Source organism: Bos indicus x Bos taurus, chromosome 9 (assembly GCF_003369695.1).
Source record: "Bos indicus x Bos taurus breed Angus x Brahman F1 hybrid chromosome 9, Bos_hybrid_MaternalHap_v2.0, whole genome shotgun sequence".
Taxonomy (NCBI): domain Eukaryota; kingdom Metazoa; phylum Chordata; class Mammalia; order Artiodactyla; family Bovidae; genus Bos; species Bos indicus x Bos taurus.
This window is the reverse complement of record NC_040084.1, coordinates 12,724,022-12,747,082: the sequence shown is the minus strand read 5'-3', so window position 1 is coordinate 12,747,082 and position 23,061 is coordinate 12,724,022. Positions and strand designations below refer to the sequence as shown.

Genomic DNA, 23,061 nt, shown 5'->3' with positions numbered 1-23,061 from the left:
TCCATGGCATTTTGACACAGCAAACAGTCAAACACAGTGCCTGTCCAAAACCAGGGAGGCCACTTGGAAACTTCTGCTTCAGAACCTTCTACCCCTCAACCCTGCCCTGGTTCACACCAGCATATCTGTTCCAAGATCTTTCAGATTAGAATGAAGATACTGTTGAATTCCTGGGCATCAGAGAGGTAAACACAGATCAGATAATTCAATTAGGGTGAAGGGACTGGAAAGAGCACGCCAGTTGGGAAGGGTTTTCTTGAGAGGAACTGTGGGCGAGGCCCACCCCTCTGTAGGGTGGGTTGTTCACTGACAATATTTAGTGCATCCCTGGGTTTTTCCTGATTCCTCTAAGTCGTGCTAGGATAAGTTCCTGGATTTCCCGCTTCAGAGCCAGCGGGGAGAGTAGCACATGGAGCTCAAGTCGCGGTGGTGGACTGTGCCAGAGCACTTCGCCTTCCCTTTGGAATTTTACATCGAAAGGGACCAGGAAGAGCTGATCGTGGGAGAGGGGTCCCTGCCCTGCCCCTTCCTCTTCTTTCCCCCAGTATATCCCAGGGCCCTCCCGCAGCTCATTCCCCTGCCCCTCCTCCCTCTTCGCTGTGAGCCTCACGCCCCCTCCTCCAGGCCACCTGGACGCTGACCTGCTCCGCCTCGGGGCGCACAGCCAGACCTTCATCCAGCGGGAAAGGGGCTTCGCAGCCACTGGCCTGACGCGCGTCCTCCTCGTGGCTTCGCTGGAGTCGCGGCAGTGGCTGTTCCTCATGGTCTGGAGAGTCAGCAGCCGGGACCCCAAAAGCTGGGGCCGAGGTAGGTGACCTCGGGGAACTCAGGGGTGGAGTCTGTATCTCGGGTTTGTCGAGGGTCGCCTGCGTTGCTGGCTGTCCGGGTGTCCCCTTTCCCTCTGCCCCCCCCCCCCCCCACCCCAAGTTCTGGGGAAGGGGGTGCCGTCGGGGAGGGGTGGAAAAGCCCAGGAGATGCGGACAGGGAGGGGCGGAGGCCCCGGGCCGGTGACACCCTCAAGGTCCCCTCGGGGCCCTGGCCAGCCGGGAGAGTCCGGTCTCGCCCCGTGCTCTCCCTGCAGGCCTCGAGCTGCTGCAGCTGGTCCGGGGAGCCAGCCGCTGACCACCCGCGACCTGGCCGCAGCTCATGCCGTCCCACCGGGGAGGGGGCTCCATCTCCCTTAGGCCCTCCCAGGCCTGCTGTTACTGAACGTTTGGTTTCAGACCCCTTCAGAGTTCATTCTGTCCATCAAACGGTCTTGATCTCTGCTGGGCAGTCGAGAGGCGAGGAGGCATCTGAAGAAAGACCCGACAGGCAGGACCCGAGGTGGCGTCCGTGGTTCATCTTTGGCCCTCGGAGGCCTTCTCGGCACATTTTGGAGACGCATGGAGGCTCGGGTGTGAGAGAGAGGTGCAGTCCGCCAGCAAAGATCCAGTGAAACGAGTGGCCCCACGTGCCAGGCCTCTGGAGTGCGCTCCCTGTGGGTGAACGGGTTTGGCGCAGGAGGGCCTCTGGGTGAGTCTGTCCAGAAGGCAGGGGTCTCCGGGCGTGCGGCCCAGGGGAGGAAAAGGGAGCAGGAGAGGAAACTGCTCCCCGGGTTGGTCTGGGGGGTGGGGGGGAAGGATGAAAACAGGGCCTTCTAAAGAAGGTCCTTTTCTGGAAGGACCCTGTCAGGTAGACACAGGAGGGGAGAGACGTGGCAGTGAAGACAGGCAGAAGGTGGTCCACCCCAGTAGCCTGGGAGGTGGGCGATCAGGCGCTGTTCCCGATGCCCAGCCGTTGGTGGTGAGGCTGAAGGGCTGTTTCTCAGAGCAAAAGAGCCCGAAGTCCCTCAAGGCATGAATAAGTTGCCTAGCAGGGTTTCCTAAGTTTCTGTTCTAGAACTTTCCAAGATGCCAAATCCACATTTGTATCTTGACCACCCATCTGGACTGTGACAGAACTCCAAAGAGTGAGTTTTGAGTGGTTTATGCCAATGATGGCAGATATGTGACTGCTGCCAGGTTCAGGAATGAGAACGGGGGTGGGGGTGGGGGTGGGCTGCCTTAGTCTAACCAGCCGTCAGCCAAGGGCTTATATATCCCAGTGGGTGCCCTCCCCCTTAGATGTGATCCGGGTGCTGTGTGCTGCCACCTTGTGGACAATGAGAAGAACCACCGGTACTTTCCTCTTGACCAGGAGTCAGCAGGCTGGATGGGAACCTTAATGATGTCACAGAGCAAATTGTACTCTGCGTGGAACTACCCACCTCTGACCTTCAGTTATGGTAGATAATGGGATGTCCTCGGGTTTTCTCAAACCTGCAGCCAAATCCATCCTGACAGGTTGCCTGTGGTCGGGTGGTGAGGGTTAAATTAGGTTACACCTCTGAAGCATTTGTTGGTACAACACTGGGCAGTCACTAACCATGAGTTGCTAGGTTTTTAAACTTTTTTTTTTAATTTAGTGTTTTCTTAATTTACAATGTTATGTTAGTTTGCAAGTGTGCAGCAATGTGACTCCATTTATATAATATATGACGTATATATGTATATAGACTGTTTTTCACAGTAGGTTATTATAGCATATTGAACAGAGTTCCCTATGCTACACAGTATGTCGTTTTTTATTTTGTTTACAGTTGTGTGTACATGAGTTGCTATTTAAAGTCTGGAATCCCAAGACTGGAGGCCAGTTCTGGCTATGCGCTTGGCATTGGTAGGATATAAAGATAAGCGGGAATCAGGAATGTGATTTTTATGCAGTTCAGGGGCTGGGGAAGGGAGATGAAACCCTTTTTTCTCCTTGGAACTCACAGGGACGTGTGAGCAGTCGGGCCTCCTGGTGAAAGGGCCAAGCCTAGGTCTGGGTACCACCTATAGGATCTGAGCCCACGTGCTGGGGAAGGCGGGAGGGACAGAGGGGAAGGATGCTGAGGCCTGGGGGAGGGGACAAGAGAGGGGCTGCTGCTCCCGGTTCTGCAGAAACATGGTTACTCACTACTTGGCATTCATTAATTTCTTCTTGATTCTCCTTTGGAAAAGCCCAGAGACCTTTGTGAGAAGTGACAGACCAAATCTGTGACACAGGGTGAGTGAAGCATGAGGGTCACACCCTTCTTGAGAGAAAGGCCTCTGAGATAGGGGTTGGAAGCGCCTGAAAGCAAAGAGACCAGGACATTCTCATCCATTCAGGGTTCTCGAGCACCTTGGCCTGCGGGGCCTGGTGGGAGGACCTTGGGGAATATTTTGAGATGCCCTTCCCCCCTCAAGAAGTTTGTCTGGGGCGTTGCAGGGACTCTGGGCCCAAGTGAGGCATTTGGAACTAATGTTCAGGGCAGGCGATCCATGGTTGGGAGGGGTCCCTGCGTTAAGAGCGGAGGTCACGGATGGGACCACCTGGGGAGGAGTCGGGGGCAGAGAAGGGAGAGGCTGGTGATGGGATCTGGGAACCCTGACCATGGAGCAAAGAGAACAAGGAGCTTGGGCCAGTGACTTGGGCTGATTGACCCACTGGATCAGAGACAAACTTGGGAGCAGTTTTAAGAGGAAGGAAGAGTGTTTGCATAGCTGATCGCCCCAGAAAAGCCAAGAGGGAAGTGCTTCTAAGAAGTCATGCTAAAAAAAAAAAATGAATCCTAGATAGTTTTCCCTTCAAGTCAAGCGTCTTGTTGTTTAAATAAACTTCTTGTTTAAAATGAAAAAAAAAAAAGAAGTCATACTGACCAGGGCAGAGCTGGCTGTCTGAGGGCTGGGCAGACGTGGTTTGACTGTCCTGCTGGCTGGGGGACAGATGCTGGGGAAATGGAATTACCTTCTACAATTTATCGATTGTTGGTTCTAAAGGGAAGGTGAGATGTGGAGATAAAGAGGAAGGTGAGGTCTTGACTTTGCTGGTCTCGGGAAAGGCTCCTTTCTGTTTACAGGGGAAAAAACAGAGAGGGAGATGCCACAGATGTAAGGAAAGAGGGGGTTGGGATCCAGAGCAAGAGAGCTAGTCTTCACTGGGCACGAGTTTCCATCTGAAAAGGCAGAGGCCTCCCCACCCCAAGTCCTGAAAAGTGGGGTGGTGCTGGATCGTGGCCCAAGGGCTTTGGTGAGGACTTTCCGGTGCTCAAGAGCGTCTGTTGACCTGGGCTGCATTTGGTGTGAGGTTGTCACCGCTCACTTAGGAGCTGCACCAGGGGAAGGTGTGAACACCTAGTTTTGGGGGTCATGGAGTGGGCAGGGGTTGGCAGGGCAGGAAGGCAGTCACACTCAGGAAGGCAAAGGAGAGGAAAGAAGAAGCAAGTGATGGACAGAGATGAACATCACTAAAAAAGGAAAAAGCTAGTAGGTGAGAAGTGGAGGAAGTAGGTGACCATGCATGGCAACCTTGGACCCCGAGACTTACCTACCCCAGAGCACACTGGACTTGAACTAGGCGACAAAACCGTGATAGGAATGAAGTGAGTGGTGGAGGCTGGCAAAGATATATGTCACACCAGCGTGCCTTTGAGTTATCTATTTATTTATTTGACTTCCAGAGCAGTGCATGCACCTATAATTTGCTTTGAAATGTAGTGAAAACGTCAGTAACTTGGAGTTAGGTAAACCAGAGGGTGAAGTATTATTTTAATTAATTAAAAATTAAAAAAAAAAATTAAAGAAGCAGTTGAAGTGGTTGAAACCAGAATGATGAAAGTAACCACTTCAAGGTCTGGGAACCTACTTGTGATGAGGGCAGAGTAATTGTATGTATATTTTGCTTTTAAGCTGGGGTGAGAGATGCTTTAAAATAGGTGAGAAAGTGTGTGGAAGCTGTTTACATTTTTGAGTTGGTCAAGCAAGCACATTCCGTGTTTACTTGTTAGTTTCACTAGTAAGTGTCACCTCCCAAAAGTGACAGAATAGGCAGGGACCTGCCTGAGCCCCTTGGAGCTGTGGCGGAGGGGAGGCCCCTCAGGTGACACCCCTTCCCTCACCTCCCTCCATTTAAAGCATCTTTCTTAGGGCCTCCTTGCTTTGTGATCCAGAGTTCCAACATTCTGAAAAGTGAAAGCGTCAGTCGCTGAGTTGTGTCCGACTGTCTGCGACCCCATGAACTCTAGCCTGCCAGGCTCCTTTGTCCATGGAATTATCCAGGCAAGAATACCGGAATGAGTTGCCGTTTCCTTCTCCAGGGGATCTTCCCCACCCAGGTATCGAACCTGAACCTAGGTCTCTCGCATTGCAGGCTGATTCTTTACCATTTGAGCCACCAAGGAAGCCCCCAACATTCTGAGCCTCCTTTCAAATCAAATAATTCCACTGGAATTCATCATGGACACAGTGCAAAACTGCCAGTGAAACAAGAGGTTTTTTTTTTTTTTTTTTTAGGGCAGAAGGGTAAGATCCCTTTTGGGAGTCCCCCTCCCACCCCCATCTTCTCAGCTTCCCTGGTGGCTCAGATGGTAAAGACTCTGCCTGCAATGCAGGAGACCCAGGTTCGATCCCTGGGTCAGGAAGATCCCTGGAGAAGGGAATGGCTACCTACTCACTCCAGTATTCTCACCTGGAGAATTCCATGGACAAAGAAGCCTGCCGGGCTACAGTCTGTGGGTTTTCAAAGAGTTGGACACGACTGAGTGACTAACACTTTTCCACTCCCTCACTGGGGAGCACTGGATAGGTGTTAATGGCCATTCTGAGCAGCTGGGGCTCCAGCATTTGGGCGTGTGCTGGTTCCCACTTCTTATCACTTGTTTAGCAAACCCTTTTATTATAGTTAACACAGGGCTCACATATGCTGGCATTTGCTTTGATGTATCAAATAAAAATGTATAAAAATATACAAAAATAAATATTTAGTATGATATCAAATTAGTTTTTCTTATGATACCCTCAACAACATTTGCAAACCTTTCCCATCCCAGAGTATCAATGATTTCTTCATCAACATTGCAAAAAGATAATTTTTTTTTTCTGCTGTACCATGAGGCATGGAGAATCTTAGTTCCCTGACCAGAGATTGAAACTGTACCCCCTGCATTGGAAGCATGAATTCTGCAAAAAGATAATTTTTAATTTCAACTCCAAATCTGCTTGATCTACTGGGACCCAATCAGTTCAGAACCAACCAGTTGGTACCAGATGAAAGTAGTCACACTAACTGTTTATAGACATCTTTTTAATGTTTTACTTTAAAACAAATAATCCCAGTAAAAGAGAGCAAAGGAAATTACATTTGAATGGTAGCTTGAAATGGATACGATATTCCTGATTCATTTGTGTTCAGGAAACAGACAACTGCATTGTCATACGTGACTTCCAGAACTGCTCACTTAAATGTACATAATTAAATTAAGTTTCTCTTACAAAAACACAACCATGTCATTTTAAGGCAAAAAATATCAGCTTCTGGGGAGATAAGTTAACATTTATTGTATTTTCTCAATCTGGATGAAGTGACCTATTCATTTAGTTGCTCAGTTTCATCATTCCTTATAGTTTTGCTTTGCACACAGGTATGAGAACGAGTCACCTTGTGCCTGATTCCCTCCTCTCTGTGAGACTTGTTTTCTGGCAAGTTAAGAATTTTCAGAATCACTGAGTCAAGGGGAGGTGAGAAAGGCACCTTAGAACAAGAGAGAAAAGACTGAAAAACTCAATCGAGTGTCTTTTACTTTAAACAAAACTTGCTATCTATAGATGTTAATTTAGTTGAACAAAATGCAAACATTTAGATCAGACGGAGCAAAATTTTTTTAGTGAACCTCGTAGAAGGGATGTTTGCCATAAAGCGCTAGCTTGCTCAACCCTATGTACCGGAGGCGGCAGACGGTCGAGGCCTGAGAAAGCCAGAGGCCGATCAGCACTCAGCTAATTGTGCTTCGAGACACTGGGGCTGACGGAAGGGGCTTTGCTAAGTGTTAGGGAGAGACCCCTCTCAGCTCCGCTGACAGGAACACAGCAGACACAGCCCTATAGCTTCACACAATACAACAGGCTTTCGACATCCAAGAAGTTTTGTGCTGGAGTAAGACAGACACAAAATGGTCATGGCTTGGGCGTGTGAAAGCTTCTCCCAGCATGGTTTACCATGTTGGGCTGTGATGAACCCTCGGTGATGGGTTTGGGTTTGTTTCTGAATCTTGCATCTTCAGTGATGCCAGATGGACTGGGCTGTGTCTGAGGCCTAACGGGGCCTAAGGTGGGGTCCTCAGTACATTCAGAGTTCCTGCTGCCAGTGGGCTTTGACCCGGACAGAGCGTGTCTGAGACTCAGTGCTACCTGAAAGTTCCTTCCTCTTCTTCAAGTGATACCTGGAGATGGCCTGCTGGCATGGTGGGGTGGTGTGTGTGTGTGTGTGTGTGTCTGTGTTCTCGTGTACAACCTCCTTGGGAAGATGTATCACAAATTTGGAGACATGGGTAGATGAAATGCTGCATTTAATAACTGACTAAAATTTTATGTTTTGAAATAAAAACAGTGGCTTAAAGAGTTTGAGAACATCTTTCAAACCGGAGTGTAAAATGGATGTGCTCTTTTCTAAGTGTCTCTGGCAGCCAAGTGGACCCTGAAGGATGCATGCCAGGGGTGTGTGCGAGGATCTAGGTGGGATGAGAGGAGGAATCCTTCCAAATTTCAGTGCTTATCAAAAAAGGACAAGGGTTGAGATGTGTATTGGAGGTGGAGTGGAGAAGTTGCTTACTTGGGGGAGGGAGGCTGGTGAAGGGAGGCAGGGAGCCCACAGCCTGTGGACGAGAAAGGGGATCTGGGGTGGAGAAAGCAGGTTGGGGAAGAGAGTTTGGGAGGGACTCGGCAGGTGTCAGGGCCTTGTCCTGCCTTTGGGCAGCTGTTGACAGCCCTGATCCATCCCCTGGCTGCTGGAAAAGTTATCCTGGAGGCAGCAATATCAGCCAAGGAGAAAACTCTTTTTAAGTCTTCCTGTGGCTGGAGTTTAATCCACCTGCTCTCTAACTTCCCCTGGCCCTGAAATTCTGATGGTCTGGGGTTGCCATTCTGGCTGCTAACAAGTGGTCACCTTGGCTTGCTTTCTGGTAGAGATATTTCTTAATTTGTTTCCCTTGGTCTTTTTGGCCATCATGCTGTGTTTTGATTTGCAGACCCTGCCAGGGTTACCTGGCTTCTGATTATTTGAGCTTGTACCAGGAAACTGAGTCAATCATTTTTCAGAGTAGGGGTGGGCAACATTCTTGGGGAGAATAGAAAATGTCCACGACAGTATAAAAAGTAAAGGAGGTTTAGTTTTAGCCTTTCATATGCAAAATGTATGACATAATAGCAAAACACATTCAGGGCATATTAAAAAATAAATACCTTGCAAAACTCTCTGCTCATATATAAGAATAAGGGGTGTTTAGGTAGTTGAGTTCCCTAACAGTATTTGTTTTTTTAAAAAATCAAGTTCTTTTCTTTTGGTTTGCTTCCCTCCCTCTCATCACCCTGGAGGGGAAGGTCGTTTTCTTGAGCATCACTGATTTCCCGGTGTTAGGATTCTTTCTGAGCCATTTCCATCTCTGTCTCATGTCTCCTCCCCGAGAGCCTGCCTGGCTTTCAGCCTCGTGGGAAGAGCCCCTCACAGGCCATCTGTAGGCAGCTTGCAGGCCTGGGCAGGGCCACTGCACAGGGGTGAGCCCACCCCCGTGTGCCATCCACTCTTTGGGACTCAGTTGCTTGCGTAGCAGCTGATAGAGCCGTCAGGGAATTTGTTTCCATGAAGTCGAAGGTGTCAAAGAGTCAGCCTATTTGCCCCACTGGCCCTGAATTTCATTATTTGCACGTTTTCTAACTGAAGAACATTCTCGTCATAAAAAAACAAAACAAACAAACATGAAAATGATGTGCAAAATTGCTGGCCACAGCGTTAAGTCACCAAAAGCACACAAATTGACATTCAAATTACATTAATGATAAAATGGCTGGGTAGGACAGGTTGGCATCTACATCTTGAACAGGCAGCCATGTCTGATACCCCGATTCTGTGTTACGGGTAACTTGTTAGCAGCTGTTGATGACGGTCACTGTGTCACGTGTACATTATGGCCAAATTTTGAAAATGAATTCTGCGTTTTATCACCAGCAGAAATGCCTGACATTTGAAGGCGTCAACAGCCATCATTTCAAAACACAGAGTTCAGTCTTCTAATGGACCTGACCTTGACGTTTCACACCCACCCCCGCAGCATGAGCAGGGTCGGTGTCTCGGGATTCTTAACTCAAGGTACCTTACTGAGTGAGGGGCAATGTCGTACCCTGAAGTTCAGCATCCCCTAAACATGCATTTTCATGCAATTGAAAGATAACGGGCTTAGGAACTGCCTTTCATGTTCTTCCTGATTTTTGTGGGTTCAACCTTTGAGAAGGGCTTTCCAGAGAGTTCATGCAGCGATGTGTATGGCTAAGGGGCGGCCGGGCCCCGGGGTGGGGGGCAATCGGAGGCCTCATTTCAGCCTCACGTGTGGCCGGCCCAGGGCGTCAGCGCCCCCCGCCGCCGGACACGAGCTCTGAGATGATCGCGACCGTCCAGTCCTGAGAGAGTCCGGCGCCGGGGCGGGCTCCCGGGCCGGCGGCACCGCGTCCAAGGCGTCCGTCCCGGTGTCCTCTGGACCCGCCGCCTCTTCATCACTGATAAACAGCTTGGATTCCCGCCACTTGGGGTAAAACTCTTGGCTGCCCCTGGAGCCGCTGGACTCGCTCCCCGACAGCTGCACGTCCAGGTCCTCGGTGGACCGGGCCAGGTTCTGCGCCGACACCGAGCGGCCCGGGTCCTGGGGCACCGCGGGCCGGACCGACAGCAGGGCCGCCCCGCCCAGGTCCAGGCTCTGGCGCAGGGTGCGCTCCCTGGCCGGGAGGCGGTCCTTGGCGGGCGCCAGGCGGGCGCTGAGCTCGGGGAGAGCTTCCGGGGCGCCGGCGGGGCCGTGGGGCAGCTGCCCGAGCACCGGCAGCGCTGCAGGGATCTGTAGGGTGGCGGGGGCCGCCGGCCGGGCGGCACTCGCCGCCGCCGGGGGCGCCAGGCCGCGCGGGGCCGCCGGGCCGTCTCCCGGGCTCCCGGGCGCCGGCGTCGGCGCGGGGCTGAACGCGTAGAGCGCCTGGGCGCCCAGTTCGCTCGGCGCCAGGATGAGCTGCAGGCCCCGCGCCAGGCCCGCGCTGGCCGAGCGCGGGAGGCCGCCGCCCGGCGCCGGGCCCGATAGGTCCCGGCCGTCGCCCGGGCTCTGGTAGTCCGACGTCTGTTCACATTCGAAGGGCGGGCTCGGGAAGGGGGCCAGCGCGAGGGCCGGAGCAGAGCCTTTTCGCAGCACCTGCTGGTAGATATCCAGCAGGCAGTCAAGCTTGGCCTCGATGGACTGGACCTGAAAGAGCGGAAAACGTGCATCTGTTCACAAGAGTTTAAGGAATGAAGTTAGGCTGCAACCACTCGGCAGGTCCCGAGTGCTCGGCATTTCGCGGCCTTGACTCAGGACCCGCTTGGGACGCACGGTCCAGCCGCGGCGGTGGGAAGGGAGGTCTTGGGGGCGGATGCTCTGGCCTTTGCCTCGTCTCCACCGGCACCCTTCTCCTCCCCATTCTTTAAACGTGATGTTTTCAAAGACCGTATAAGCCCCTTTAGAAAGGCAATTTCCAGATTCCCCTGCCCATCAGGTTACCCTTCCTCGGCCTCTTCCATGAGGACATTCCCGTACTCTACTGTGCAACAGGAAGCTAATTCTGTAAGAAACTAAGACCTAGATACGGGGGCTCCCCTAGCGGTCCAGTGGTTAGGACTCTGCGCTTCCACTGCAGGGGGCACAGGTTGGATCTCTGGTCTGGGAGCTAAGATCCACCCACCTCCACCCCGCAAAAACAAAACCAAAAAACACAATACAATCCCCCCCCAACCCTGATCAATCTAGGCAATTCTAGATTTTAAAATATAGGTATCAAATGCTTGGCATATTTATAATTAAATCAGGGGAGCATTTTGACTTCTAAATATTGTCTTTGTATGAGAAGATACTCACTTTCAGGGTCAACAAATATTCAGTGCGTCACCACAGTTATAATGTGTGGTTTGTTTGTTTTTAAGAATGACCCAAGAGAGAGACAATGAAAATAACCAAAACACAAATTTAGATTTTTAAATTTAATTAATTAGTTAATTATAAATTAATTTATAATTTATAAAAATAAATCAATAAATAAATTATAAATTAATTAATGCATTAATAAAATAATAAATCAAATCAAATTAAAATTTTAAATTTAATCAATAAATTATTTAATAAATAAATAAATTATAAATTAATTTATAATTTATTTATAAATTTATAAAAATAAATTAATAAATAAATTAATAAAACAATAAATTAAATCTAAAAATAGATTTTATTATTCTACTGTTGAAATCCATAGTTGTTTGAAGTTCAAGTATTAATTGATGAGAGGAAATTTTCTATTCCTTATGCAGAAATTCATGTGTTTTGGAGAACATGGTCTATGCATGAAGAAAATTTATTTGCTCTTTCTTGATTTTATTCCTTTTAAAATCAATCACTAAAATACATCCAATTGCTTATAATCAATTTTGATTAAAAAATATTCTGGCTACTTCACTCCTATTAGAATGGCTATCATCAAAAATACAAGAGATAACAATGCTGGAGAGGATGTGGAGAGAAGGGGGCCCTGCCTCACTGTTGGTGGGAAGGTAAATTGGTGCAACCACTATGGAGAACAATGTGGAGATCCCTTTAAAAAATTAAGAATAGAGCCACCACATGATCCAGCAATTCCATTCTTGGGCACATACCCAGAGGAAACAAGAAATTAACTCAAAAAGATATCTGCACCCTGTGTTCACAGAGGCATCACTTACAACAGCCAAAACATGGAAACGAGTGTCTATGGCAGATCAATGGATAAATAAGTTGTGGTGTACATGTATATACAATAGAATATTATTCAGCCATTAAAAAAAAAAAAACAACAAAACCTGAGGAAATCCTGCCATTAGCAGCAACATGGATGCACCTTGAGGGCATTATGCTATGTCAAATAAATCACACAGAGAAAGGTGAATACTGGATGATCCCAGTTAATATACCTAAAACAAAATACAAAAAAAAAAAAAAAAAATCCCCAAACACATAGGAAAAAAGATCAGGCTTGTGGTTGCAAGAGGCAGGGGGTGGAGGGAGGGAAATCAGAGGAGGGTGGTCAGGAGGCTCAAGGTTCTAGTTATGGAAAAACAGGTGCTGGGGTGTGATGCACAAAGTGATAACTATAGCTAATACTACCATGTGGTGCACAGGAAAGGTGTTAAGAGAGCAGATTCTAAGAGTTCTCATCACAAGGAGAACAATTGTTTTTCTTTGCTTTTCTTTATGTTGTGTCTCTGTGAGATGATGCATGCTGACTAAGCTTATTGTGGTCATCATTCACAGTTCATGTAGATCAGACCGTTACGTTACACGCTTCAAAGTTATACAGGGATATACGTCAATTCTATTGCAATAAACTGGAAAAAAAATCTGCCTAAGACCTTAGGCAGTTTAGTTGAGTTGTACCTGTTTTTCAACTTTGACCACCCGGCCGAGCATACTGAGGTCGTCCGTGGCCTCGTGTTCTGCGGTTATTTTCTCTCTGCTCTTCTTGTCTGATGTGATTTGTCCTTTTCCAAGAATTTGATCCACACTATCAGAAAGAAAGATCCGGTTATGAGTGCGAAAGGTGGAGGCGGCCCCAAGCCAGAGGAAGTGTTTTGGAAAGAAAAATACAATTATCTCTAATCTATATAAGAAGAAATAAAATGAACTTCTTCCAGTTGAGATACTTATTTTCTTCACATGGAAATTACACAAGGTTAATTTTCTCATTATTTTAGTCCATGATGAAATCTATTATGACTGAGCTTCTGGAGGCAAACCTGTCCTAAACTACAAAGTAATTTGTCTGTTTCCACCTCTGATCAGGCATTTCCTGAATTCAGTCACTTAAAATATGACAAAATCATAATTATTTCATGTTAGTAGAACAGAACATTTAGCTTTGTTGACTATGTCAAAGCCTTTTACTCTGTGGATCACAATAAACTGTGCAAAATTCTTCCAGAGATGGGAATACCAGACCAACTTACCTGCCTCCTGAGAAATCTGTATGCAGGTCAAGAAGCAACAGTTAGAATCGGACATAAAACAACTGACTGGTTTCAAATTGGGGAAGGAGTATGTCAAGGCTGTGTATTGTCACCCTGCTTATTTAACTTATATGCAGAGTACATCATGTGAAATGCTGGGCTGGATGAAGCACAAGCCGGAATTGCTGGGAGAAATATCAATAACTTCAGATATGCAGATGAAACCACCCTTATGGCAGAAAACAAAGAACTAAAGAGCCTCTTGATGAAAGTGAAAGAGGAGAGCGAAAAAGTTGGCTTAAAACTCAACATTCAAAAAACTAGGATCATGGCATACAGTTCCAACACTTCATGGCAAATAGATGGGGAAACAATGGAAACAGTGAGAGACTTTATTTCTGGGGGCTCCATAATCACTGCAGATGGTGACTGCAGCCATGAAATTAAAAGACGCTTGCTTCTTGGACGAAAAGCTATGACCAACCTAGACAGCTTATTAAAAAGCAGAGATATTACTTTGCCAACAAAGGTCTGTCTATTCGAAGCTATGGTTTTTCTAGTAGTCATGTATGGATGTGAAAGTTGAACTATAAAGAAAGCTGAGTGTTGAAGAATTGATGCTTTTGAACTGTGGTGTTGGAGAAGACTCTTGAGAGTCCCTTGGACTGTAAGGAGATCCAACCAGTCCATCCTAAAGGAAATCAGTCCTGAATATTCATTGGAAGGACTAATGCTAAAGCTGAAGCTCCAATACTCATTCGTCTGATGCAAAGAACTGACTCATTGGAAAAGACCCTGATGCTGGGAAAGATTGAGGGCAGGAGGAGAAGGGGACGACAGAGGATGAGGTGCTTGGATGGTATCACCGACTCGATGGACACGGGTTTGGGTGGACTCCAGGAATTGGTGATGGACAGGGAGGCCTGGCATGCTGCAGTTCATGGGGTTGCAAAGTCTGACTCGACTGAGTGACTGAACTGAACTGAGTAGCACAAGTCATTTAAGTGAACATTTATTATATATCTGATATGTGGAGATGAGAAAGCTATCGTCTCCATCTTGGGGATTCTAGTTGAAGAGTATATATACACCACATAAGTGAGAAACTCCAGATTAGCTCTGCAAATTCTGTAGTGGTTGAACTTTATAAAAACATTGGGAGGCAACTATCCTCAATATTTTGTAACAACCTATAAGACAAAAGAGGCTTCCAAGGTGGCACCAGTGGTAAAGAACCTGTCTATCAACGCAGGAGATGTAAGAGATGTGGGTTTGATCCCCTGGGTCAGGAAGATCCCGTGGAGAAGAGCATGACAACCCACTCCAGTATTCTTGCCTGAAGAATCCCATAGACAGAGGAGCGTGGAGGGTTATGGTCCATAAGGTCATAAAAAGTTGGATATGACTGAAACGACTTAGCACACACACATAAAGGAAAAGAATCTGAAAAAAGTAGATATATATGCATGTATAAGTGAATCACTTTGCTGCACACCTGGAACTAATACAACACGGTAAATCAAATATATTTCAATAAAAACAAACAAACAATAAAAAACATTGTGCAAACATACGTTAAGTGGAAAAACTGTTGTTTGTAATGCTTTGGCACTCTCTCCTGGTCAGCTGATTTATGGAAGGTATCAATTTTAAGTTTAAAGATATTTCACATTCAAAAACATTAATTCCTTCACCCTCAGAAAAATAAAACTTTACCAGAAATACCAGAAAACCATAAACAATCATAGAAATAATAGGATCCTAATTTACATTGAACCTTTGTTTTAAATGATTAATGGTTACTATTTATATAAACTATTTCTACAACTGCAATATGAAATGAAATTTAAAGTGCAGATTTTACAGTGTATTTTAACTAGTGACCCTATCCCTATGAAGAAAAATAAAACAAATCACATTTGTAATAAAAAAACGGAAGTTAAAACAAAACTTTAAAAGGTAAGGAAAAAAAAATAAAAACAGCCTGGATGGAAGGGCAGTTTGGGGGAGAATGGATACATGTATATGTATGGCTGAGTTCCTCTGCTGTCCACTTGAAACTATCACAATGTTGTTAACTGTTTATACTCCAACATAAAATAAAAAGTTAAAAAAAATTAAAAAAAAAAAACAAAGCAAGCAAGCAAACAAACAAAAACCCACTGGGAGTCCCAAAAAAGACTTGGAAGACCTTGGCCACTTGGTGACAGGTTGTAAGAGGATCACAGGCCAGTTAAAACAATTTCCAAGGAGACTTACGGAGAAGGCAATGGCACCCCACTCCAGTACTCTTGCCTGGAAAATCCCGTGTAGAGGAGCCTGGTGGGCTGCAGTCCATGGGGTCTCGAAGAGTCAGACATGACTGAGCGACTTCACTTTCACTTTTCACTTTCATGCATTGGAGAAGGAAATGGCAACCCACTCCAGTGTTCTTGCCTGGAGAATCCCAGGGACGGGGAAACCTGGTGGGCTGCCATCTATGGGGTCGCACAGAGTCGGACACGACTGAAGTGACTTAGCAGCAGCAAGGAGACTTAATCAGTCTATGTTGGAATTAATTTCTTTCTTTTTGTGTGTTTTAGAGCTGAATTATCAGGAATACTGATTGCACTTTCCAGCTTACTTTGTGTGCACAAAAGTACAGGCAACCATGACGTCTAATCTACTCCACTGCAAGCTCCACAAGGACTGGCTTATCTGTTCATCTCTGGGTGTCCAGGGTGCCCGATGCATGAATGGGTAAGTGAAAAACCTGTGATTTCCATACCTAAGGTTTTAGAAGATAACAGGTGTTTTACTGAGGGCCTAGCATATGCCTTACACTGTGCTAAGTGTGCCGTGTACATGAACACGTGTTGAAGACTCCATCCCTGTGTTTTAAGAACTGTTCAGTTATCAGGCTGGTAATTTGGGCCTGGTTGTGAAGCAAGGTCAGGAGGGGCAGCAGTGAGGAGATACCCCTCATCCAAGGTAAGGAGTAGTGGCTATGCTTTGCTGGAGCAGCCGTGAAGAGATACCCCACATCCAAGGTAAGAGAAACCTAAGTAATACGGTAAGTCTTGCAAGAGGGCATCAGAGGGCAGACACACTGAAACCATAATCACAGAAAACTAGTCAGTCTAATCACACGGACCACAGCCTGGTCTAATTCAGTGAGACTAAGCCATGCCCTGTGGGGCCACCCAAGACGGGTGGGTCATGGTGGAGAGGTCTGACAGAATGTGGTCCACTGGAGAAGGGAATGGCAAACCACTTCAGTATTCTTGCCTTGAGAACCCCATGAACAGTATGAAAAGGCAAAATGATTGGACACTAAAAGAGGAACTCCCCAGGTCGGTAGGTGCCTAATATGCTACTGGAGATCAGTGGAGAAATAACTCCAGAAAGAATGAAGGGATGGAGCCAAAGCAACAACAATACCCAGCTGTGGATGTGACTGGTGATAGAAGCAAGGTCCGATGCTGTAAAGAACAATATTGCATAGGAACCTTAAATGTTAGGTCCATGAATAAAGCAAATTGGAAGTGGTCAAAAAGGAGATGGCGAGAGTGAATGTCGACATTCTAGGAGTCAGCGAACTAAAATGGACTGGAATGGGTGAATTTGACTCAGATGACCATTATATCTACTACTGCAGGCAGGAATCCCTTAGAAGAAATGGAGTAGCCATCATGGTCAACAAAAGAGTCCAAAATGCAGTACTTGGATGCAATCTCAAAAACGACAGAATGATCTCTGTTCGTTTCCAAGGCAAACCATTCAATATCACAGTAATCCAAGTCTATGCCCCAACCAGTAATGCTGAAGAAGCTGAAGTTGAATGGTTTTATGAAGACCTACAAGACCTTTTAGAACTAACACCCAAAAAAGATGTCCTTTTCATTATAGGGGACTGGAATGCAAAAGTAGGAAGTCAAGAAACACCTGGAGTAACAGGCAAATTTGGCCTTGGAATATGGAATGAAGCAGGGCAAAAGCTAATAGAGTGTTGCCAAGAGAACGCCCTGGTCATAGCAAACACCCTCTTCCAACAACACAAGAGAAGACTCTCCACATGGACATCACCAGATGGTCAACACCGAAATCAGATTGATTATATTCTTTGCAGCCAAAGATGGAGAAGCTCTATACAGTCAGCAAAAACAAGACCGGGAGCTGACTGTGGCTCAGATCATGTACTCCTTATTGCCAAATTCACACTTAAATTGAAGAAAGTAGGAAAAAGCACTAGACCATTCATGTATGACCTAAATCAAATCCCTTATGATTATACAGTGGAAGTGAGAAATAGATTTAAGGGACTAGATCTGATAGGTAGAGTGCCTGATGAACTATGGACTGAGGTTCGTGACATTGTACAGGAGACAGGGATCAAGACCATCCCCATGGAAAGAAATGCAAAAAAAAAACCCAAAATGGCTGTCTGGGGAGGCCTTACAAATAGCTGTGAAAAGAAGAGAAGCGAAAAGCAAAGGAGAAAAGGAAAGATATATGCATCTGAATGCAGAGTTCCAAAGAATAGCAAGAAGAGATAAGAAAGCCTTCCTCAGTGATCAACGCAAAGAAATAGAGAAAAACAACAGAATGGGAAAGACTAGAGATCTCTTCAAGAAAATTAGAGATACCAAGGGAACGTTTCATGCAAAGATGGGCTCGATAAAGGACACAAATAGTACGGACCTAACAGAGGCAGAACATATTAATAAGAGGTGGCAAGAATACACAGAAGAACTGTACAAAAAAGATCTTCATGACCCAGATAATCACAATGGTGTGATCACTGACCTAGAGCCAGACATCCTGGAATGTGAAGTCAAGAGGGCCTTAGAAAGCATCACTATGAACAAAGCTAGTGGAGGTGATGGAATTCAAGTTGACCTATTTCAAATCCTGAAAGATGATGCTGTGAAAGTGCTGCACTCAATATGCCAGCAAATTTGGAAAACTCAACAGTGGCCACAGGACTGGAAAAGGTCAGTTTTCATTCCAATCCCAAAGAAAGGCAATGCCAAAGAATGCTCAAACTACCGCACAATTGCACTCATCTCACATTCTAGTAAAGTAATGCTCAAAATTCTCCAAGCCAGGCTTCAGCAATATGTGAACCCTGAACTTCCAGATGTTCAAGCTGGTTTTAGAAAAGGCAGAGGAACCAGAGATCAAATTGCCAACATCCGCTGGATCATGGAAAAAGCAAGAGAGTTCCAGAAGAACATCTATTTCTGCTTTATTGACTATGCCAAAGCCTTTGACTTTGTGGATCACAATAAACTGTGGAAAATTCTGAAAGAGATGGGAATACCAGACCACCTGACCTGCCTCTTGAGAAACCTATATGCAGGTCAGGAAGCAACAGTTAGAACTGGACATGGAACAACAGACTGGTTCCAAATAGGAAAAGGAGTACGTCAAGGCTGTATATTGTCACCCTGTTTATTTAACTACTATGCAGAGTACATCATGAGAAATGCTGGGCTGGAAGAAGCACAAACTGGAATCAAGATTGCTGGGAGAAATATCAATAACCTCAGATATGTAGATGACACCACCCTTATGGCAGAAAGTGAAGAGGAATTAAAAAGCCTCTTGATGAAAGTGAAAGAGGAGAGTGAAAAGTTGTCTTAAAGCTCAACATTCAGAAAACGAAGATCATGGCATCTGGTCCCATGACTTCATAGGAAATAACAGATGGGGAAACAGTGGAAACAGTGTCAGATTTTATTTTGGGGGGCTCCAAAATCACTGCAGATGGTGACTGCAGCCATGAAATTGAAAGACGCTTACTCCTTGGAAGGAAAGTTATGACCAACCTAGATAGCATATTGAAAAGCAGAGACATTACTTTGCCAACAAAGGTCTGTCTAGTCAAGGCTAGGGTTTTTCCAGTAGTTATGTATGGATGTGAGAGTTGGACTGTGAAGAAAGCTGAGTGCCGAAGAATTGATGCTTTTGATCTGTGGTGTTGGAGAAGACTCTTGAGAGTCCCTTGGACTGCAAGGAGATCCAACCAGTCCATTCTAAAGGAGATCAGTCCTGGGTGTTCTTTGGAAGGAATGATGCTAAAGCTGAAACTCTAGTACTTTGGCCACCTCATGTGAAGAGTTGACTCATTGGAAAAGACTCTGATGCTGGGAGGGATTGGGGGCAGGAGGAGAAAGGGATGACAGAGGATGAGATGGCTGGAGGGCATCACTGACTCAATGGACGTGAGTCTGAGTGAACTCTAGGAGTTGGTGATGGACAGGGAGGCCTGGCGTGCTGCGATTCATGGGGTCGCAGAGTCGGACAGGACTGAGTGACTGAACTGAAGTGAACTGAACTGTGAAGCAAGACAAACTGAACTAAATATTTTGGCTTCAAGATAACACAATCAAGCACGTGTTAGAGTAACATACTCATTTCTTTCAGCCCTCACTGGAAAGATGGTGTGTAGCCAGCCTATTGCAGAACAGGGATGGAGGGACAGGCCCAGGCTTGGTTCAGAGCCAGGGGAACAGATGTGCCCCTGGGAAGCAATACAGGAGCCAATACACAACCTCAGTTTCTCTTCCTGGACTCTCAGTGCAGGATCCCACCACGAGGGACATGATGGTGACCTGCAGGGGACTCTACATGCCACACGGGGTCAGAGGAGGGAGAGGTCTGTCTTTGTAGGTCTGTCTTTGTCAGGCTTAAGAAGGAGAAAGATTAGCTTATTTCTAAAGGATATATAGGATTCTGCTGCTGCTGCTGCTAAGTCGCTTCAGTTGTGTCCGACTCTGTGCGACCCCATAGATGGCAGCCCACCAGGCTCCCCCATCCCTGGGATTCTCCAGGCAAGAACACTGGAGTGGGTTGCCATTTCCTTCTCCAATGCATGAAAATGAAAAGTGAAAGTGAAGTCGTTCAGTCGTGTCCAACTCTTAGCAACCCCACGGACTGCAGCCTAGCAGGCTCCTCCATCCATGGGATTTTCCAGGCAAGAGTACTGGAGTGGGGTGCCATTGCCTTCTCCGATATAGGATTCAGGCAATAACAAAATGACATCAGCAGCCACCTTGAACGTTGCACAAGCACTCAGGCCCCTGCTTTAACTCATGCAGTCCCACAGCAGTCCTCTGCAGCCACCGCCAACACCCCCATTTCCATAGACGAGACACTAGACACTGTCCATACTTAAAGGTTTTCAGTGCCTGATTTACATTGAAATAGAATCTACATTTTAGCACAGAAGTCCGGTTGTCCACTAAAAATGAGTCAGAAACATGGAATTCAAGAATTTCCCTACTTTGGAGGGGTGACTCCCAGACAGTTCTGTGCCTGTCCCCTTAGAACAGGTAACCTTCGAGTTGCTCACCGTGTCTGCAGGCTTTTAATCCTGCACAGCATGTCCAGGTGACCAGCAGAGTATTGTTCGATGACATCTTTTACATCGTATGGGCGGAGTGTTTCCTTAAACTTCCGTTTTGCAACATGAAACTTCATAATTCTGTAAGAGCAACGTATTACATATTAATCTTTGTAACTTCACTAAAAGAAGTTACCCAAACAGCTCACTAGTATACAGAGGAAATGCTGGGGGAAGAAAGTCAAGCATGAAGTTATTTTAGGTTCCTGCATCTGCAGAAAGGCAACAGGAAAGCCTGAGGTTATATGAACTATCTCCTCTGAGGCACACCCTGAGAGTAGAAAAACACACTACAAAAGAGTTGTTGTTTAGTTGCTAAGTCATGTCCAACTCTTTGTGACCCCATGGACTGCAGCCCTCCAGGCTGCTCTGTCCATGGGATTCTCCAGGCAAGAATACTGGAGTGGGTTGCCATCTCCGCCTCCAGGGGATCTTCCCAACCCAGAGATTGAACCCGCGTCTCCTACACTGGCAGGCAGATTCTTTACCACTGAGCCACCAGGGAAACCCACTACATAAGAGACTAAATATTAATACTAATTCTTGGAACTGTTTAAAGTCCACTGAAACTCTGAAGTAAAATTAAAGTCAAAATGCAATTCTACTCTTCTCATGTGACACCCTCCGCCCCCGCCAGTAGTCCAAGATATAAGGTGGTGTTGCTGCTGCTAAGTCACTTCAGTCGTGTCCGACTCTGTGCGACCCCATAGAGGGCAGCCCACCAGGCTCCCCCGTCCCTGGGATTCTCCAGGCAAGAACACTGGAGTGGGTTGCCATTTCCTTCTCCAAAGGTGGTGTTAACCATCCCATAAAATATAAACGTTGTCAAAATGGTCTTTTATATAGGTATGTGCATTTTGGAGATGCAGATATGCTACGAAACTCCATTCTCTCTAGGGAAATGTACATTTGTATAGAAATTTATGAAAAATTTGCTTCATAAATTATTCCTGCAGAATACTGCTCAATTAGCTACCTAAGTTCTTTATGTTTCAAACATAACACACTCGTCACCTAAGCTGGATGTCTAGACTTTTCAGAATCAGAAGTCTTGTTAATTACAATGCCTGACCCCCAATATGGACTCATGTTTTAAAACAGTATTTTATCAAGACATTTCATGATGCCATGAATAGCTAAGCTGCCTAAGATAACCAGTTGCTACAACAACTTGATATAATTCCTGGAGAAAGCAGAGAAGCATAGCATTTTATTGCATCTGTGCAGCCTTACTGCAGCTATATGTAAAACTGGTTGGTGTTTATTCAACTATTAATTGGCTCATAGACTCCTGTTATCACACTCATGGGTCCCCAGCTGGGAATCAGTCAACTAGGCTCTCTGAACCAAAAGGTATTGCTCCTTGGTGGAAAGTGGGATGATTGGGAAGAAATGCAGGTTTAAATGGAAAATTGCCTATCCTAAATGACAGCTGATTGCAATGAATCCAAGTTGTCTTGTTGGTTGTTAAGCCCCAAACTTGATCCTATAATTTACTATTGACTTCAGAATGATTGTATCTAATCATTGCTGAGTCATTTCTTTTTCTTTCTTTCCCCCCCTTTTTTTGGCCTGCACCACTTGACTTTCAGGGTCTTAGTTCTCTGACCAGAGATCAAACCCATACCTACTGCAGTGGAGGCAGGGAGTCCTAATCACTGGATAGCCAGGGCATTTCCAAATCATTCCTGAATCACTTGTTCTTGATATTCTTACCCTCTTCCTCAACCACATTGGTTTTCCTTGGCCTCCTGGGTAAACATCACACTCCTTCTCACATCCCATAAGGCTGTTGCTGTCCTGGCCTCTGCGCACCTCTCCTCCTCATTCTTATCCCGTTCCTCCTTGGAACTTGCGGGACCACAAACACACCACTCAACTGCATACCACCACTGTCTGTGTATGCTCTCTCCTCTTCCTGAAATCCTACAAGATCGTCAAGACTCAGTCCTAACGCCAGTTTTAATAGAAACTTCTGCCTTTCTTTCAAAGTAGTCACTGGTCTATTAACCTTTACTAATACATTCTTGAAATAGAACTGCTTCTGTAATTATTTGCTTATATATCTGCCTCCACCAGGCCGCATGAGGTCCCTGAATGCAGGGAGGAATGGTTTGTTTGTCTGGAGGCTCTGATGGCAGCTCCCTGGTGAGGGGAGGGGGTGACGGAGTGGGGGGAGAGCACCCACCTCCTCTCTCCAGACGCTCATCCCTTGCCCCCATTCGTCTGCCTGCAGGCCCATGCCAGCCCTTCTGGATTCTCAAGGAGATTCATTGATGGCAGAGGCTGTTTTCCCTCCCAGCATCTCAAACGATCCCTGGCAAGGATCAGAGACGGCTGGGGACCAGCTTTTCTCTAGTTGTAGAAAGCTATTTATGTTGTTCTGTGACAGGGAACACTCCTGAGATCTTCTGACTAAAACAGACCTGAGTTCTTCAAGGCACATTTCAGGCAGAGCTGAAGCCATTGACTCTGTTTCATGAATACAAAAAAACTTGCTAAAGTAAAATAAATGTTTATTCATTAATAATTAGGGCTCTGATTCAGCAAAGAATTCTTTAAATAGAACTGCTCCTGAAAATCATGAAAATATAATATTC

The 23,061-nt window shown here is 46.2% G+C and overlaps 2 protein-coding genes across 4 annotated transcripts in view; one reads left to right on the top strand and one right to left on the bottom strand.

Moving 5' to 3' along the window:
* The first annotated feature begins 409 nt into the window (after positions 1–409).
* KHDC1L (KH domain containing 1 like) lies at positions 410–1,184 on the top strand. The gene is given in 4 exon segments (XM_027552189.1): positions 410–499; positions 546–807; positions 1,082–1,107; positions 1,110–1,184. Coding segments are annotated over 4 exon segments (453 nt in total).
* A 4,921-nt stretch (positions 1,185–6,105) lies between these two features.
* Positions 6,106–23,061, bottom strand: part of KCNQ5 (potassium voltage-gated channel subfamily Q member 5) — a 624,758-nt gene continuing 607,802 nt past the window's right edge. For all 3 annotated transcript variants that reach the window (XM_027550934.1, XM_027550933.1, XM_027550935.1), the window contains 3 exons: positions 20,411–20,542; positions 12,506–12,632; positions 6,106–10,312 (listed from right to left, as the gene is read on the bottom strand). In XM_027550934.1, the coding sequence (XP_027406735.1) occupies positions 9,404–10,312; positions 12,506–12,632; positions 20,411–20,542 (1,168 nt within the window). In that variant the 3' untranslated portion in view covers positions 6,106–9,403. The remainder of the gene's footprint in view (positions 10,313–12,505; positions 12,633–20,410; positions 20,543–23,061) is intronic.